Source organism: Podarcis erhardii (assembly GCF_964252035.2).
Source record: "Podarcis erhardii genome assembly, chromosome: 1".
Lineage (NCBI taxonomy): Eukaryota > Metazoa > Chordata > Lepidosauria > Squamata > Lacertidae > Podarcis > Podarcis erhardii.
This window is the reverse complement of record NC_138497.1, coordinates 65633166-65653411: the sequence shown is the minus strand read 5'-3', so window position 1 is coordinate 65653411 and position 20246 is coordinate 65633166. Positions and strand designations below refer to the sequence as shown.

General features: G+C 41.2%; 2 protein-coding genes across 7 annotated transcripts in view; one reads left to right on the top strand and one right to left on the bottom strand.

Annotated features, from left to right (window-relative positions):
- Positions 1-10682, bottom strand: part of ELP4 (elongator acetyltransferase complex subunit 4) — a 160318-nt gene extending 149636 nt beyond the window's left edge. For 2 of the 3 annotated variants that reach the window (XM_081835726.1, XM_081835727.1), the window contains exons 1-2: positions 10427-10682; positions 5029-5064 (exon numbers count right to left, since the gene is read on the bottom strand). In XM_081835726.1, the coding sequence (XP_081691852.1) occupies positions 5029-5064; positions 10427-10619 (229 nt within the window). In that variant the 5' untranslated portion in view covers positions 10620-10682. The remainder of the gene's footprint in view (positions 1-5028; positions 5065-10426) is intronic. The other variant, XM_081835725.1, reaches the window with a different exon arrangement.
- A 4-nt stretch (positions 10683-10686) lies between these two features.
- The window catches only part of IMMP1L (inner mitochondrial membrane peptidase subunit 1), a 33031-nt gene continuing 23471 nt past the window's right edge, over positions 10687-20246 (top strand). For 2 of the 4 annotated variants that reach the window (XM_081836476.1, XM_081836475.1), the window contains exon 1: positions 10692-10793. The gene's annotated coding sequence lies outside the window, so the exon portion shown is untranslated. Of the gene's footprint in view, positions 10794-20246 lie in introns of all 4 variants that reach the window. The other 2 variants (XM_081836474.1, XM_081836477.1) reach the window with 2 other exon arrangements.

The window sequence follows — 20246 nt, the reverse complement described above, 5'->3', positions numbered from 1 at the left end:
CAGAAGATTTTGGTGGTTGGGCAGGGTTACAAGGAATCAGGCAGTCCTCAGGGTATCCTGGACCCAAGTTGTTAATGGCATTGTAAAAGAATACAAGAACCCAGAACTTGACCTGCTAACATGGACAGCCAGTGCAAGCTTTTAAGCCTATCCCCACCAACAGTCTAACCACAGCCTTTCACAGCAGCTGGAGCTTTTGGACCAGACCCAAGGGTAGTCCCACATTGCAAAAACCAAGAGCAGGTTGCAATAACCAAGTTTTGAGGTTACCAGTACATTAATCACTATGGTCAAGAATGGCCATTGTTGGCATACCAACTAGTAAAAGGCAGGCCTGGCCACTGAGGCTACCAGAGACTTGAGTAACATCCAGGATCACCCCACAAACTACAAACCTGTTATTTCAGAAGGGGTGCAATCCAGTTCCGAATATGCAACTGGCTCAGTTTATTATTATTATGGAGATTCTTAATCTATTTAGAAGCTATATTAGAAGCTAAAAAAAATAAGGAGACTAAACTAAACGCTATAATTGGTGCAGGAGCAGGAAAAACAAGTCACTGTTAGTCTGTTGTATCTACTCACAGTTTATGTAAATTATGTGAGAATTAAGTACAGGATCTCCAATAAATCTATTTTAATTTATATGCCTCTTTTCAGAGCATGATTTTATAAACAGATAATACTGAATTACACACAATACAGAACAACAAATGTGACTACTTAAAAGTTTTAAAATTATCGGTACTATAAGCCCCTAAACATAACAAGCTTTGAAAGCTATGGTTGAGGAGAATTGAATGCAGTATATCTGCAAATATGACAGTCTGTAGTGCAGATAGTCTAGACAGGTTGCCCTAGAGCTGCTGAGAATCTGTCACAACCCATCATTATTAATTTATTAAATCATCAGCATTCACAGTACTATAGTCTAATAGTATGACCTAAGGTGAGCATTTCCTAAGTTATAGAACATCTTACCTAAAGTGCTGTAGGTAACATGATAAGACTATTTTAATCATTCCCACCATCTAAAATTCCATCTAAAATATTTAGCTAATGTCCATAGTAGTTATTAAGCTCAGGGGAGGTTAGTCTGTGTCACTTGTTTTTAATTAGCACATGCCAAAACAAAGTTAGCAAACATATATGTTACAATACTTGGCACACTGCCATTCAGCAGGAAGGTAAATTTTGACAAGTTATATTTTGTATAATTATATTTAGCAAATCACTGTTTTGTACTTTTCTAGAGATTACCTTTTTCAACTTTCAAAAAGGTGATAAAGTCAATTATGTTGACAAGTGATGAGTACCCTTAATAGGCAGGTTAGATTGCATACCTAAAACAAAAAAATCGTAGCTAATTAAAATAGCTGAAATTGCTCCAAGGCTTAGACTGAACAAGAATGGTCCTGCCTTTACTCACGTTAAAGTTTTAGCTTTATAAAAACTTGGCCTCAGCTACTAAACAAAACCCTTTTGTAACCTAACTTTTTAAAATTTTGACCTCCCAATTAAAAGACACACAAAAATTCACTTAAATTTGTTATGCAAGGTTTTCCTACTGGAATGCAGTTTCAATTTAGGAAATTTGCATATTCAATAAAATACATAATAATTTTGAAATAAAATATAAAACTATATGGTTATTTAGGCTGCCAAAGTATCTGTAGGTAAAACATGATAAAAACAAACACTGGCAGCTGTATATTAATACAGTAAAAATGAAGTTTTACTTTCAGCTCTGTGATAACGCTGTCACAGAGTCTGGAAAAAGTGAAACTCGAGTAACAATTTAAAATCAAAGAATCTTTGTTTTATCAAAAAACAAAGGCAGAAGAAAAAAAAGTACACATTTTTCCAAATTGTTTGTAATCTGTGGCCTAGCAAGGATGGCCTCCTGAACATGCTCTTCTTTTATCGAATACTAGTATGGTGGGGAAAACATACGAAGAGATTCTAGGCAATTATTTTTCAACTCTGAAATGGTCACAGTCCAAAAGTTTCTGAAGCTACACAAGGTTGTAGGCCTTTTAATATAATTAAGCATCGGTTGTTTCAATTAAATGTTTTATATCATACTTAAGAAGTTATATACATTTTAGCATATTTTTATTCTAGTTGCTGCCAAATCAACCTACTGGTATGAAATTGATTAAAAGACAATTTCTGTTCTAGAAACTAGTAGAATGCTCTTTCAGATCTGGAACTTGGCTTCAATCTTCACCTACAACATAGGACTCACTTATGTAGCACAATCCCCCAGAGGTTCACTCAACATAAATCTCACTGTACTCAGCGGAGATCATTTCAAGGTAAGCGTGCCAAGTATTGCAGCCATATTTTTCTACCATGTTTAAAAAGTGTGTGTATTTCCTAACTCTTCTCTCCTTCTCTTTCTGGTTTAATTCCAATGTCACATTTCCAATCGACTCCCCACCTCACATTCTCTTACATGCCCAGTTTAATACAAGATTTCCTGGTTTGTTAAATTAATTTGCTGTGACATCCTAACCAGGGAACTGTGGCATGAGTGCTCCATGCAAAACAGGGTTTCACATTCCCAACATAACAAACCATTGCTTGTTCCAATATGGGTCCAACAAGCAATGGTTTGTTACATATGAGCTAGATTTCTGGGTTTTTCTCCTTTAGAAAAAAAAATCCCTAGACGGGAGGGAAGGGGGAAGGGCTGACAACAATGCTGTGAGCCACCTTAGGCCAGAACCCAACAAACCAGCTAAATACAAATGGCATTCAGGTAGTATTTCAAATAATATTTAACAGGATTTGAAGCCATTCTGTTATGCAATCTTCAGAAAACCTTAACAACAGAAACAGACATTTAATAATCTTGAATTTACTATTAGTTTCCTAAACTAGGCAGGATAATATACATCAAATAATGAAGATGAGCATTTGATTTGATAAGGGATTTAATACTGAAGTGATGCAATCTATTCTTGAGACTGTTAAAAAAGAACCTAACCTTTTAACAACACGGAGTATAATACTGAAATATCCTCCTTGGAGGCTTAACTCCGACAGCTTCAATCTCATGATACAGAAAGCTTGTCTAGACTGATCTCATGACAATATGTTACTGTTGTCTGTATAATGACAGGCCATTCAACTAGAATACCAACTATACTTGCTTTAAAACCAACATCCAAGATACAGATTCTACACATAATAAGTATGAAAAATAGTCCATATAATTCAAAAATTAAAGTCTTAGGAACTGAAGTACCGTCACTTCCATGTTTTCAATTACTATCCCCACACAAGCTTAAATGATCCAAGTTGATTAGCAATTTCAGTGAAGAATTCTGGTTATCTACGAACACATTTGCACTTTTTCATGATCCAATCACTATACAGTAACCATCTCCTGCATTAAGTCTAACACAGCCACAACTGTACATCTCACAATTTTATCTAATCCCTACATTGACCAGTATTTATTCTCAGAGATGACCTACTGAAATCAAAGATTGAAATTGCTGAAGCAATTATTTAAAACTGTTCTGAGCAGTGCTTTTTTCGGGGGGGGTGCAGGGGGACACCCCCCCTAAACATTGTGCGAATCTTTGTACTTTTGTCCATTTACTGTTCCCAATTTTGTCCATTTATTTTTCCAAATTTGAACTATAAAAAGGTGATTTTCTTGAGTCAAAATGAGAGTACCTCTAAACATTTTTTAAGAAAAAAAGCACTGGTTCTGAATATTGCCCCTTGTTTTTATTATCATATTAGAGATATTAAAGTAACTTTTGAGAAGCTTTATTGTTTTTACCTTACCTGCATTTTTTCAGCTTTCCTTTCTGGATCATATAGGATGAGTTGATCAATATAAGAACACTATGTGAACAACTGCTTAACACAGTGGTTGCCAACCTACTTATGCCCATAGGCATGTTTGGATTTTTGCATGAGTGCCATGGTCATCACCCCTCTGGTCATCCCTCTCCCCCCCTGCACTAGATTCAATCTCGTGCAATCTGGGTAAAAATCAGATCCAGTACAATTAATCTGAAAGGAAAGAGTCATTCCTTGATCTTCCTCCTTCAGCTCTCAAGAGAGAAGAAGTCAACCATCCTCACCATTCCATGATCAAGGGGGCTGGAGCAGGCGCATAGAGTCCACAGGCCCTAGGGGAAGACCTCAGGGGTGCCACTGTGCTAACAGGTGCCATGTTGGTAACCCCTGCTTTAACACAGTCCTGTGATAGCCACGGTTTATGTGAAAAATGGTTACTTTTACTTTAATAGGAAGTGTGTGCTCATCCTTACTTGGAAGATCATTTATTCCTTCCAATGCTCTCTCTCTCTGTTAGTTTGTCCTTTTCTCCCCGAATTCTATATTTTTAAGGGTTTAAAATCTACCATCAGTTCTTCACATGAAAAAACCTATGATGGGAGACACTTGGCATCATTGTGCTGGAAATGGGAACTGTGCTTCACAATAACTATGGGTTGTATTCAATGTAGCGTTAAGGCACTATCACTACAAGAATTTTCTTTGCATGGTGGAACCTTCCTTCTTCCACTGCGCTAGCACGTATCCTCACCATGGCTTCTGCTAGCACAACTATTTAGTTGAATATGACCCTATGATTAGTTTAAACCTGCCAGCTCCAGAAACCGTGTTTTGAAACAGTTTCATTTTGAAATTAACTGACCATAATTAGTTAGTCTCAGTTCAGGCACAATGACAAATCATGTTTAAGGGGGAATGACAGAAAAACCTTCTGAAGTATTCTTCTGGCCATGTGGGAAGAGGGAAGTATGAGGGTTCCAGCTTGCGCACATTATAGTAAATCAATGTTTAACATGACATGAGAACACAGCCCCGGTGAAATAAATTAATGTTTTCTTTACAATAAGTCCTGCATTATCTTTTAGAAGGAACTCCTTAGAAAAACCATTCTAACATTTCCCCTAAAACACTTGAAAAAATAAAAAGATAATGCCATGACCATATAATTGCTACTAAGTAAAATGTATTAGAAAATTTCATACTAACCAATAAGAAGAAGGGTTCCAACTGCCAAACCTCCACCTAGGAACAAATTAATTTAAGAAATTAGAATGCATAATAATGTTTCCAACAATTAGTAGTATCAAGGAAAGGTGATACAGGAAGTTAAAAATGTAACATGAAAAACATTTTAATTACCTTTATAATACTTCTTACAATTCACTATTAAATAATTATATATTGCATATAATTATATATCACGCACTACAATTACTTTCACAATATGGTGAAAAGATCCTGCATAGCTCTACATAACTAAACGCAAGTACTTTAATAGTGTTGTCACAAGCCAACATTCCTTTGTTTTATTAAGACTATTCTATACATAAAGTAATCCTGCCTCATTAGAGCAAGTGTTTGAAGAACCTGGTACAGTTACGGTAATTCAGTAAGTTGCATTTATCATGAGTCAAAACTATCTACCGGTAGTTGCAGGATCGGACTCAGCTGCGTATAGGATACTGATTAAGGCTACAGTCCTCTAAACATTTATCTGGAATCATTCTCACTGAATTCATTAGAATTTATTTTTATTTAGTTATCTTACAATAGTGCAAGGCTGATAGCCTCCACCTTGCAACCCGCATCCCACCTGCACCAGTGCAGAGAACAGCAAAGCTAAACCCATACATCAATGCAGAATATCTGCACAAAGAGCTCAGATAGAGCCTAAATGAACATATAATGAGTTTACACCATTGCACAGTGGTACCCATCTCATATGAGCATAGGATCAGCTGAATCAACCCCTTTGATGAGTGGGCATCTTTATCATCATCAGCCAGCTCCTAAATCTTTCTTCTCTCCCTCCATCTGGAGAAAAGAGCCTGGGACCTGGACTATAACATGAGGAGCTGGATACCAGAAGACACTTCCATAAACACCTGTCTATATTATGGCTTTTTCTGGATTTTTGGTAAACTGAAATCTTGACTAAAAGACTGATAAGCAATATTTTTGTACTTCAGTGGTTTAGCTGCATGTACCTTTTGTTTATAGTTATTGTACTTTCTCTTATTATCATGTTTAGTTAAGAAGGGTGGGTATGGTATTTTACTCTTTCAAGTATGCTAGTTCATGTTTTACTTCCCAAGTTGTAAATCTTTTAATCTTAAAAATAGTTGCAGAGCTTTCTATAGAACTAAGACTGCTCTAGACTGAATGGTTGTGGATTCCAAATAAATGCCATGTTGCCGAAAGTAAACAGAGCTGTTTTCAGTCACCAGCAACAGAGGTCTGCTTAAGGTGCTAAAAAACCCAACAGAACCCAACCAGCAGTATCTCCAGAGTATGTAAAGCCAACGTACCATAATAATGAAATACAAAAGAAACATTCTGTGGGTACATCTAGCTGAGGTATTCTGACGACAGTGGTTGTCATCTTAGTATCAAAAAACATAACACACAAAGTAAATAAAATATCTTTAATTAGAAGACCTAAGTTGGTGTAGAAATAGGTAAACTTTCAACCAGAGGCAAAAACAAAACTATGAAGAATTAGGATAGAGAAAAGAAAGTAAAAATACAGAAATATTAGGAGCCAAACATCACAGAAAGGCCTATTTATTCATTATACCATGATGGAAGATGCATTCCTTTACGTCATTTCCCACCCCAAGTTATTCAATTATGTCAGGGATAAGGGGCCCCTGGTGCTCTAAAAGTTGCAGGACATCAACTCCCATCAGCCAGCATGGCCAACAGTCCAGAACAATGGAAGTTGTAGTCATTCAACATCTGAGAGTCATAGGTTCCCCATCTGTTTATATCTACTGTTTGTAAAATAAGGAAACACTGACATCATTAGATGAAATAATGTAAATTATTATTATTATTTATTGAATTTATATACTGCCCTAAAGCCAGAGGTCTCAGGGCAGTTCACAGAAAAGATCAACATAAAAGCCACAATAATAATACCCCTCCACAAAGAGCCACATTTTAAATGGGCATATGATGTCAATCAGATCAACCAAAGACCTGGTTAAAAAGGAACATTTTTGCCGGGCGCCTGAAGTTGTATAATGAAGGCACCAGGCGAATTTCCAATGGGGAAAGCATTCTACAAATACATTGTGAATATATATCATTTTACATTTTTTCTAAAATATTTAGAACTCTTAGTCTAATAACAGAAATGGGCATCCATAAGTAGTAAGTGGATGAAAGAACTGTATAGGAATGAACACACTGATGACTGAGAGAAAATACTCTATCTGAAACAGACTAGTTAATGATGATGATGATGATAACATGTGGGATCTCCAAACAGGAACAGGATCATTGATGGCAAAGAACACTGTCTACTTGGTAGGTGTCAGATTAGGGAGATCCAAGTTTAAATCTTTACACAACAGTGAAACTCACTTGGTAACATTGTGCCAGTCACACATACAGTGGTACCTCTGGCTGCGAACGGGATCCGTTCCGGAGCCCCGTTTGCAACATGAGCAGAACGCAACCTGCGTCTGTGCGTGTTGCAATTCGCCGCTTCTGTGCATGATGTCATTTTGAGCGTCTGCACAGGAAGTAACCCTTTCCTGTACTTCCAGGTCACTGCGGGACATAACCTGAAAACGCTCAACCTGAAGCAAACGCAACACGAAGTATGACTGTACTAACCTACCCCACCCAAGATTGGAGACCTTTGTGGACACCCCAAAGCTCTTTGCGGGAAAGCATATAAAATGCAAAATAAATGAACATACATATTTTTTTTAAGCTAATGGCCCTAGCTTGGATCCAGACCAAGTTGGCTGAATTTCATTCCTATTGAAATAAATGGGATGACAGTTATGACTGAAATCACTTCTGAATGATGTATTCATGGTCATGTGTGAAATTTAAATGTCCTCATAATGTGAAGAACTAGATCTTGTATTTCAGAATGGCAGCATCATTCAGGGTGGGGGATCCCAAAATGATCTCATCCCACCTAAAGATTATATATATATTGGAGAAGGCAAAATAACACAAAAAATTAAGTAGAAGCAAGGATTATAATAATACAAAATTTGAGATGAGGTGCAGCCAATGGCATTTGGCAAAAATGTTCGGCTAACAGTTTTCCTATTGAGTAAGCATTAAAATGCAACTGTTCCCTTCCTAATGATGATAAAATGAGATGGAATCAGTGATAGCTTTTCATTTCTGTTCTTTTCTGTCTGAAGAGCATGTCTTATCTAATCTAGTACAGTGGTACCTCGGTTTAAGTACTTAATTCGTTCCGGAGGTCCGTTCTTAACCTGAAACTGTTCTTAACCTGAAGCACCACTCTAGCTAATGGGGCCTCCTGCTGCCACCCGATTTCTGTTCTTATCCTGAAGCAAAGTTCTTAACCTGAAGCACTATTTCTGGGTTAGCGGAGTGTGTAACCTGAAGCGTATGTAACCTGAAGCGTATGTAACCCTAGGTACCACTGTACAATGGTTGTATCAAGCAGACCACCCAAGGCCTGATTAGTGCATTACACTTTTGAAGGTGTTTGCTGATGTGAAAATTGCATACACATCTATATACTCACTACAAACCTTACTGAACTCATGCCCAGCCAAGCTAATATATAACCAAATATGTCTACTCACTTACAGGTTCATGTGCATGGGAATCTTAGAGTGAGAGTCATATATTTTTTGCCACATGACCCTTTTACACATCTGTTCTGTCAGAAATGGGAACACAGAAAAACCACAAAACTGGAATAGTACCACTGCCAAGCAGAAAAAAAGAAGGGGTAAAATTCTAGCTGCTCAAATTGTTGTTTATTATAAGTGAATTGCATCTGGGAAATTCCTCCTTCAGGGCACATTTTTAACAACAATTCTCTCATCTAATGTATATTGCAGCAACTCCTGCTCCTACTAAATTATCACTCACTTCCTCATAGGCCTTTTCCTTTAAAAGGATGGCAGGGAATTCCCTATGGTAGTGACATTCCCCCCAAACCACTACATTACCAAATCTGTGAGCCCATGAAATGACCATTTTTAGATAAAAGACCTGATGCATGATGCAACTCATATCTGAACATAAAGAGATACATGAAGTTCTAGCTAGATTCAAAATGAGAGTCCTAAGTGTCAGGAAGAAGAAATTAATTGTAAACCAAGGTCTTGACCACAATGTGCATGTCCCATTGGCTTCAAGTATGATTATTGAAAAGTGAGGACTAAATTTATAGGATCCAAATGGTGTACGGCACATACCTGTATAAACCAAGCAGCCTTAAGCATCATTTTACACCTGAACCATTGTGTTTTATTTATAACTTGCACACACAGTGCACAACTCCTTTAGAAGTTTCAACGTGACTACCATGAGGTGTCAGAAGTTTCCCAGGCAGACACATCAGGTCCACACCAACTTTATAGTAGCTTTAAAACAACACCATTATGTTTATTTTGCAGAAACTACCCACTTGGGCACTTTGGGTATGAAGCAGGATGCACAAGCTTAAAAACGAACGAATAAAAGAACTAATTGCTCCCACGCAGTTTTTTTAACATACATGCCCAGTCTCTAACACAACGCACATTTAACTCAGTATTCAAGAAGTTTTACAGCAGTGCAAGTCAAATGGGCTGAGGGTGGTCTGCAGGGTGAAACTGGTGCACGCTGCAGCTATTACATGGATATGTTGAATCCTGCTGGGTTCCACTCAATCCATTCGTATTTTACTACTATGTGCCCCGTTAGATTTCCGAGGTTCTTTTAAATTCGATATTGAGCAGACCTACACAGAAACTGCTGCGTGAGGCTGCTTTGTATTCATGGACGCTTTGATGCGAGAAGGCACTCGTAGGCAACGCCATCCTGACTGCATGGCATCAGCGAACGAGCAAGGGGAAACACGCGAAAGGAGGACAGCCAGTCAGTGGCTATCTAGATGACGGCACGTCTCTTTAAAAAAGCCATGCCTGCTCTGCCGGGACTGAGTCCACTTCCCATCCTCAAGGCTCCGCGCGCATTTCAAGAATCCATGCTCTCCTCGAGCATCCTCAAGTTTCCTTGGGCGGAACACTGTACTTAGCCCCCTGGGACAGCGGAGAGTAAGTACCACGGGGCTCGGTGGGAACGCGGGGGTCGAACCCACAGCCCTGTCCCAGCACGAGGCGGCCGGATCCGTCCCGCTCCCCACCCCCGCTTCCCCTTCTCTCGCAGCCTCCCTGCTTTCCTCCGCGCACACTGAGCCCGGCAGCGGTTCAGTCAGGAGAGAAGCAGCTCTGGGGCTCGGAGGGGCTGCTACTGAGGGGAGCCAGGCAGCCCCCCAGCGCCTCGCCTCGCCTGCCCTCCGAGGCCACCTCAGCCCGCTCGACTACCGCGAAACCCGCACGGCGAGGTGGCGGGACGTGTCAGGAGACTGCGCAGCGCTGCCGGCACCAACCTAGCACATAGTCCAGAGAGGGGACCCCGCTGGAAAGCAGCAGCTGCCCGTGCCGGACCGAGGGCCGGGTGCCCGGCAGAACGGCCAAGCGGCCGCCGCCTCCTCCTCCATCCGGCCCTTTCCTTTGGAAACTCGTCGTTGCCCTGGCACTCTGCTGCTGTTGGGCCGGCCCGCCGGTCGCCAAGGCCGCCATCTTAGCTTCTGCGCCGTTGACAGGGAAGAGGCGACCGGCGCGGAGGAGGAGCGGCGGGGCGGGTGACGGACGCGCGGCGAGCCAATGGGGAGGCCGGTTGTTGGCAGGCGCAGTGGCGTCGGCTGGGGGTAGGCGAGGAGGGCTCTCGGTCCCCGCGGCTTCTGGCCCAGGCAGGTGAGTCAAGGGCAGGAAGAGGCAGCTCGCGAGCCTGTCCGCCAGAGGTGTCGTTCGTAGCGCTCCGTGAAGGAGGGGAGTGCCAGTCGGGCCTTTCTAGGCAACGGGACGCTTCTGAGGAAGCTATTTTTTAAATAAATAAATAAATAAATTTGGAAACGAGATACAGTCCCTCTTCCTGTTTAGGTGCAGGAAGTGGTGTGACCCTGGGGGAGTGGGGAAAAATATTTGCTACTACCTGTGACGAGCGGGCCGGAGCCCCCTCACCTCATTCCACCCACCTGGTTCGTTATGAGAACTTAACTTTCTCTAAAGTGTTGGTGTTCTGTGCATACTTACACGAAAGTAACGCCCTCCCCTCCTCCAAGGCACCTTGGGGTTGACTGGAGAGTAAGCATGCATTGGATCGTGCAGAGGTAGTCGTTTATTCGAATTGTTTTCCGTGTGTGTTAGCTTACCAGCTAATGCTGGTGAGGCCAATTGGGAAGGTAGGTGGTTGGTGCCTGGCACAGTTAAGACTGTAATTCGGTGCAAGAGGTTTCTGAGGATTTCATTGTACATGACTCAGAAGGTTCTGGCTACACGGCGGAAAAGCCACGTTAGCTCTCCAGGATTAATGCAGAGTAGCACTCTTAATCACTTGCTTGACCTTGGCTGTGGAAACCCATTGGAACTTGTACATGGATACCAATTTAAATTGCCTTATATGGCAGTGAAATCTTGTGTATACCTTTCTGTTGTGCATATTGGGTTCCCACTTCATATTTACCCTGCTGCAGGCCATGGAGAGGGAAGGGTGGCAAAGGGTGGGATCCTGGTTCACAGGGTGGGTCAGTAGACTGTTACAATTTGCCTTGCAGAGCAATTTGAAGCATCCTCTATTTGCATTTTAACATATGCATTGCCACTGAACTCTTGAACCTGGACTTGCCTTCAGCTATATATATCTTCTGTTGAGATCAGTGCACTAGTGAAAGTGCACAGGGACGGACAAGTATAGAGCGCTGGCAAAATGTTGAAAAATGTTTCATCCACAGATGTGACTACTTCAGAAGATTATTGGGTCTTTTCTCCCATCACCAGATTCTTTAAGAATACTTGTGTTAATGTCATATCTGGACCCAAAGATTGGTTTGTTTTTTGTTTTTTATTCTATCTAGGCCAATAAGAACTTTTTGCCATCACTATTTTCCTCACTTTCCCTTCCTGAGAACGTTACTTCAGGCACAGGGGTCTGCTCAACATCTTCCACACTGAAGTCAATGCAAAGAATCCCTTCAGTTTCCGTCTCCTTTTTCTCTTTTAGGATGCCCTTAATGTTTCAATAACACACTGTGCAAATTTTTGCATCCTTCAGTATCTGCTTTCATTTCTTTTGCCACAGTTCAGGTTCCTTTTTATTCTCATTTGGAAAAGACTTCTGTTTCCTGACATGAGCCTTATTGCCTCTAATATCTCCCGTGACACTGCTCATTAACCATGCTGGCATCCTCTTGGCTTTGGTGAGATCTTTCCTGATCTGTGGTGTACATTCTATCTGAGTTATAAATAATTTTTAAAAACTGTAAGCATCTATCTGCTAATGGGTATGGGCCAATACATTCCAAAGTCAGGTTGCAACTAGATGCAAGCAAGGTCATTTTAGGGGGTGAAACTTTTTTTTTGTAAATTTCTTTAGTGAGGGCCTTAAAAATATGTTATTGGGCGTGAGTTAAAATCTATTATTTTTTGATTGGACAAGATTTAGCTTGGTAAGTCTGCATTTAATGAAGAAGCACATAAACTTCTTTTGGAATTTTAGTTTTACCTTCTGAAAATATCAGATAATGCTAAATGATAATGATAATAATATTAATATTAAATATAACTGCAATTACTTGGTAACCATTTTTTAACAATTTCTATGCAATTTTACGCACATTTTACTTACCAAGCAAAGCAAAATTATATTAATTTAACCAAAATATATTCTGAACTCCCAAGTCATGTTACAAGTTTTTAGCACCCCTAATTTTTGAAATTTGAAAGTTACAAAATTTAACATACCGTAATGCTATAAGGTACTTTTTAGCATGATGAGACATTTTGTTTCTTTTTTCATATGGTGTAAATATTAAAATCTGTATTTGAATTTATAAAATTCTATAATTCTTATTTTCACAAAACTATGCTAATTTGAATACTTTCATCATTGTTTCTCATACTGAAGGAGAGAAGCAGATGATTTAGTGTAGGGGGTAACACCTGCACTGTCGTCAGTTACATTGCTATTTTAAATAATCTTCTTAGCGGCACCTGTCCTTTATACACAAAACCCTCTTTTCTCATCAGTTCTGGAATGTAATAGTATTGGATTTTGTTGATTAAAGTTTTATAGTCACTAAATCAGATTAACTGTTGAGTCATCTGACAAGGAAAGCTACCAGCCATGCGGTACTGCTCCCTGAAGTGTCTGTGCTGTGAGCTCAAGCTTCTTGAGATGTTCTTAGGTGTTTCAATAGAATGGGTCAGAGACTACAGGTGCAAAGATGATGGCTTCATTTTCTTAATCCCTTTACAAACAAAGAGGGGATAAGCTTGAGAAATCTAGTACCTTCAGTCCAGAAGCCAACATTTTGAAAACACATTGCACCCAGCAAGTTCCATAACATGCCACCCAGTCATAGGCATTTTGGAATTTCTTCCCCGAATGCCTGTGCGATGCCACTTCTCTTCAAGCATCTCTACAAAATCCACCTTTTCTGTTAAGGCTTTGATGTAACCACTACTTCTCATGCCTTACTGTAACTGGGCCTGTAACTAACTCTAAGCATCTTTAATGGAAACAACTGCCTGTTGCCTTCCCTTCTTGTGTTGTTTCTTGTGTGCAAGCTTCTTGGGGCAGGAACCTGTCCTCTAAAGTGCCATACAGACAGCTGCTGCTAAAAGAATAAAAAACCCACCATGTTCAGTGGAGCTTACTCCCAAGTCATTGTACATATTATTAGAGGCTGAAAAGTTGTTTCTTAGCTCTTGGATCCTGACCATGGTGGTATTCTGTGGTGCTTCAAACCTGTTGTATTGTTTTCTTTGTTGCACGGATATAACCCATCCAAATTGCAAGCTTGCTCGTGTAGTGAAGTGTTAAGGCTGAAGTTTTGTTTTTTTAAGTCATATAATTTCATGAAAAATACATGGATTTATATATATTTTATAAGTGCCAACTTAATTATAGTGGCTGCATTCCAGAAAGACAGACTGGTGTGTACAAGTAGTGCTAGTCCACAATTTGCTATGGAAAATCAAAGTTCCCTGGGCAAACTTGATGTCTTCCATCTCATTGCTGGGGCTATGGATTGCGGCCATATTGTACAAACAATAGATGGTATTGTGGAGATGGGTCTTTCTGGGAACCATCCCAAGGAAAAACAGAGAGCATAGATTAAAATAATTATTGCTGACTTTTAAAAGCTTCCTGAATATTAAAAAGGAACACAAAAAAGAAATGCATACTATTATTTCCAAGGTTTCAATAATATAATATAAATGGTGTAATCCTAGCTTGGTGAAATTAGCTGAATATTTAACACGAGGAATTTAACATGAGGAAAATTAGGAATTTTGGTGCTGGAAAATTATTTTCTCATAATGAACTATATCTTTGTATGCTATAGAATAGATTGGATCAATTCTCGCCTAAGAAAACTTACTTTCTGATAAACTGCAGATAATCTAGTAGCATCTCAATGTCTTAACAATTCAGGCTGCAGTCATATATAGTATGAGTAAGTAAGTATCCATGAATTCAGTAGGGCTTACTTCTGAGTAGACATGTACAGAATTGCACTGTTAGTATACCATGAGCTCTTGTGGGTTATATTAGATGCATATGATTTTCCTGTGTGTTCGGCTCTACCCTTTTTGATTCCCTCCCATATTTTTCAGTTTTTCTCCAGGCTGAAATGAGCACAGAAAGTGGGCATTATAATTGTTTTACATTTTTATGACTTCCAAGAATCAAACAAAGACATGTCTCAAGTTGCCAGGTTGTGAAACAGCATGTACTACTACTGCAAGTAGTACTACTATTACTGCAAGTGCTTTAGAAGCTTATTATCAAGCCTTTTATTTTAACATCAGTTGTTACCACGAACACATGTAAGGTGCAGGTTCATATGCATTTGTGTACGGGCACACAAGGAAATCAGGTGACACTTTGAAGCAGATCACTATGAGATACCATTCATGCTTTATATTTTTCCCATCCTTTGGATGTCTGAACTGACTTTCACTCCCATATTAGTGATAGATAATTAAGAGTTGGAGAGCATGAATTGCCTGGGGCCACACCAAGAGTCCATGGCAAAGATGAGAGTCTCTGATCTGACATCAGGTCTCTAGAACTTTTCCCACTGATACACATAGTTTCTGTTTCTCTAGCATCAAAGGACTATTCATTATTGTAACTTCTCATGGGGTGGGGTATGTATGAGTCTCATAGGTAGCTTTCTGGTAAGAAGAGCTGTACTGAAAAAGCTATCCACAGAACTGACTTCCCTTTTTCTACATCAAGAAGTTGGTAGTACTTTAATGCTAGAAGGCTGACATATCCGCTTAGTGGTCTTATTTACAGTTAAATGGTATGAAATTTTAGTTAATGAATTAAATAAATAAATAAATAAATAAATAGAAGAGATGGGAGGGAGAAAGACATCTAAGGGAGCAATTTCTTTTGCTCCAAGAAATTATATTTGCTCCAAGAAATGGTACCATTTCTTTACCAAGAAATGGTAAAGTTTACAGCTTATGTCCTACTTTAAATTGGAATGATGTTCTGTGAGGAAAGTAAAATGTCATTTGCAGAAGCTTTGGGTGGTGTTCAACTGTGTTTTACTCAGAGTAGACCCATTGAAAATTTTATGGATCTACTCTAAGTAAAACATGGTTCACTACCACCCATTGATTTTTATTGTTTAAGGAAATACTGTGAATGGAATCAATCTGTGTACCAGTTTCAACAGTGACATGTTAAGGTAGCGCTATGAGTGCCCCAGGCTGCTATTCTCTTCCGCAGCAGATATTATGTGTCAGGGTTTTAGGGAGAGAGGAGACAGAGAGCGAGGGCGAGGAGGAAGAGGACGACAACGAGCCGAGGTTGTCCCAAAGTCCGTCTAGCGAATCAGAGGATTCCCAGAAGGGAGCCCCCCTGGTCAGGCCAAGGGGCAATAGAGAGGGAAGCAGTCAGAAAGAGGGGAACGAAGAGGGAATCCCCAGTGGGAGTGGCAAAGCGGGACCAGCTCCTCCGTCGGAAAGGAGTGGAGGGGGGGGAGTTGCCAGTGTGTCAGAAAGAGCAGGACAGGAAGGAGGAAGGGGGAGGAGTTCGGAGCAAGACGTCCTGCCTGAAAGGGAGGAGTGTAGTACCGAGAGCAGCGTAACTGTAGAAAGGAAGGTCAGAGGCAACGTACGCGCGCCAAGTTCAAATATAGAGGCGCGCGGAAATGAGGAGAGCTCTGAGGAGGAGCCTGGTGCCAAAGCACGAAGGAGGGGGGAGCAGGCGGGAGAAGACTCAGCCTCTGGGGAGTCCCGGAAAGAGGGAAGACAGGGGGGCAGGAAGACCCTGCGGAAAAGGAAAGAGAGGAAAAGGTGGAGCAGTACAAGCCTCTTAAATTGGTGCAGGGGAGGGACGGACTCAGAGGGGACTTCTAACATCTAAGGGTAACAGATGCGGAGCCACGGAGTTTGGATGTAATGACGACAATGATCTTCAATAAAACCTTTTGTATATAGCTTGGACTGGACTTTGGTCTCTTGTGAGCTGGGACCCAGGGTGGCTCTGACAGAAAGTCCCCTCTCAGAGAACGCAAAATTTTTTTTTTTGCAAAGCTCACGAACGGTGACAGCCATGAGTGCGGAGGAGCAGTTGACAGCGCTGCGAACTACAGTTTCCGAACTCACTGCTGCAGTCCTTGCGTCTCAGAAGAAGCATGACGAAATGGAGAAGCGCTGCCAGGAACTGCAAACAGAGGAGATGGAGGTGCAGAATCTGTATCCTGCGTCCGCCTCCGAAGAGCGGCAGCTTCCACAACCTGCACCCGATGAGCGGAAGGGGGGAAGGGGGGGCTTCGAGGGGGGGATGGATGTCAGGGTTTTAGGGAGAGAGGAGACAGAGAGCGAGGGCGAGGAGGAAGAGGACGACAACGAGCCGAGGTTGTCCCAAAGTCCGTCTAGCGAATCAGAGGATTCCCAGAAGGGAGCCCCCCTGGTCAGGCCAAGGGGCAATAGAGAGGGAAGCAGTCAGAAAGAGGGGAACGAAGAGGGAATCCCCAGTGGGAGTGGCAAAGCGGGACCAGCTCCTCCGTCGGAAAGGAGTGGAGGGGGGGGAGTTGCCAGTGTGTCAGAAAGAGCAGGACAGGAAGGAGGAAGGGGGAGGAGTTCGGAGCAAGACGTCCTGCCTGAAAGGGAGGAGTGTAGTACCGAGAGCAGCGTAACTGTAGAAAGGAAGGTCAGAGGCAACGTACGCGCGCCAAGTTCAAATATAGAGGCGCGCGGAAATGAGGAGAGCTCTGAGGAGGAGCCTGGTGCCAAAGCACGAAGGAGGGGGGAGCAGGCGGGAGAAGACTCAGCCTCTGGGGAGTCCCGGAAAGAGGGAAGACAGGGGGGCAGGAAGACCCTGCGGAAAAGGAAAGAGAGGAAAAGGTGGAGCAGTACAAGCCTCTTAAATTGGTGCAGGGGAGGGACGGACTCAGAGGGGACTTCTAACATCTAAGGGTAACAGATGCGGAGCCACGGAGTTTGGATGTAATGACGACAATGATCTTCAATAAAACCTTTTGTATATAGCTTGGACTGGACTTTGGTCTCTTGTGAGCTGGGACCCAGGGTGGCTCTGACATTATGCATCGGGGACATAGTGAGAGTGTTGTTTCCCACACGTTTCTGGCTTCTGCTGGTTTGCTGACTTTGTCCACTCCTGAACAGGGATAGTCAGATGTCAGTTGTTCATGCTCTAGCGACTACATGATTGGTCTACTGCAATGCACTCTGTGTAGAAGTATCTGTGAAAATGATCCAGAAGCTGAAGCTGGAACAGAACACAGCTGCAATGTTATTAAGTGGGGCAGAAAAATGGGATTATATAGCTGCTCTGGTGACCTGTTAATCACCAGAACCAACTCATTGTGTTGACACTAGTATATAAAACCTTAAATGGCTTAGGACCCAAGGACTAAAAGGAACACCCCTCCCAATATCTGCCAACCTGAGCTGTGATTCTTCAGGGAAGTCCTTTCTTTGAGTCCCATCTATAGGCATAGCATGTTGTACAGGAATATGGGTAAAAACATTCTGTGTTGTGGTCTTCTGGCTGTGGTACTCTCTCCTGATGGAGATGCGGTTGGCACCCTCATTAGCAGTCTTCTGATATCAACTAAAGACATAGACATACCTTTTGGTTGGACTGTTGAGAGTTAGTATCCCAATAGTTTGCTCCTCTTTTGAACTGATTATGATTGTAATGTGTTTTTATGTGATTTTTTTTTAAAATCACATAATGTTTTATATTTTTATTTGACTGTTTCAACTCAGGGAGAAAAAAATACTGCTGGTTACTCAGTAGCAACATCTTTTCAAATATGGGCAAGTCTTGTATAAGTTTTCCCCCCATAAGGGATTCTTTGCTTCTGACGAGCAATACCAATTTCAGTTTGAATTCCAACAGAAATATCTCACAATAGTATTTACACTTTTTAAAAGTCTGTACCAGGAGTCTAAATTATAGCATGCTTTAATCATCTTTGATCTGAGAAGAATAAAAGTGTTAAACAATGGTAGAAATATCTAAGCTGAAGGAAATTTGCTTTCTGTTAACACATGTCAGTGAAAACCAAAAGACGTTTTCATTGTCTGATGATCACTCAGATGAATTTCGACCAAACAAATTATCTCTGAGAACAATCCCATAAACAGTCCTCTAAATAGTTATTTTTATGAATTACAACCAATACAGTGATAGTGTTTTCAAGACCTTGAAAAATTTAAGATCCCAGGATGTAAGGCATTTCTTCCACCGTGTTTGTTTTACTAATGCTTGAACTAGCAGCTGAATGTACTGTGTTATCTGCCATTATTCAGTAAGTTCAGTATCTTTGAAAAAACAGGCTATTAAATTTTACTGCAGGACAGCACAGGTCATTATGCATATGGGTTTTTCCAAGGTTTATAGAGTTCTTGCTCAGATAATATTTGTCATTGGTAGGCAGCACTTCTAATGTGTACTGTGCATATTCAAAACAGAAAAGGTGTACATATTTGAAACAGGAAAACATACACAGAGCAAATGGAAGAGATAATGCATGACTTGTACTAGTGCAAAGATTAAGGAAGTACATAAACTACATCAAGGGTGTAGTCCTAATGATACCTAACTTGGAAATAAATTCCATTAAAATGAGTAGTGTTTATTTATTTAGAAATACTTAATATCCTGGTGTGGGATTTGCCTAAGCAGCCCCATTAGTAGAAGCCCTTCACAAGGACTTCCACTTGCACAATGGAGTCCCCCCCCCCCCTTTTTCCTCCCACTGTGTGCCCCATGACCATCGCAATTGGCTGGGGGGAGGTGTCACAGCAACTCACCCCTTCTTATTCTGCAGTTATCCCGGGTGCCACATTCCATCCTAAAATTATGAGGGCTTTGTGGGGGTGGGTGGGAGGGAAGTAGGCTGTATGTGAAATCCTTCTAACCTCTGGATCCAGCAAGTGTTAAAATATAACCCAGGCTAGCTTCCTGTATTGAAGTCATAGCCTGTTTGATGGACAATTAAGGGAAACAAGGGAAAGGAGCTCTATGTGAGATAGCAAATGGGTGAGGCCACTCCCTCAACTCCTAGTTAGAAGGGCAAAACCTGAGTTTAGAGTGGAGTTGGAGTGATGTGACCTGGAAGTAAAGTTGTCAGCTGGAGAGAGAGTCAGAGCAATGTTTGAGAACTGTTTGAATCCAAGCCTGCGGCTATGGGAGAAGCAAGACCCTTTAATGCTGTGAACCCCTCCATTGTAGAATCTGGTTTTATATATGTGTAAATGAACCATGTATCATAAAGACAGCACAGTCTCCACTGTACCTCATTCCGAAGGAAACACAAACCCTGGGTAAGCACATGGAACCCATGAAAGATTAGGGCGGGTGCCACACTATTTTAGAGGGATCTTCGTCCCTAAACGTTCAGGGTGTATGCATGCCGAGGGCATAGCTGTCCACCTTTCCTTTTTTTGCGTGAAATTCCCTTAGTCCAGTGCCGTTTCCTGCTGCTATCCCAGATTATTAGATATCCCGTAGACTGTCCCCGGGACAGGTGAGGATGCTGATCCCTTATTTTCGAGGCTGCTGATCCCTTATTTTCAAATTTGAAAGTTGACAGCTATGGCCAAGGGTTACAGAAGAACAGGGGAGACAGGAAAGCCCTTTTCAATGAACTG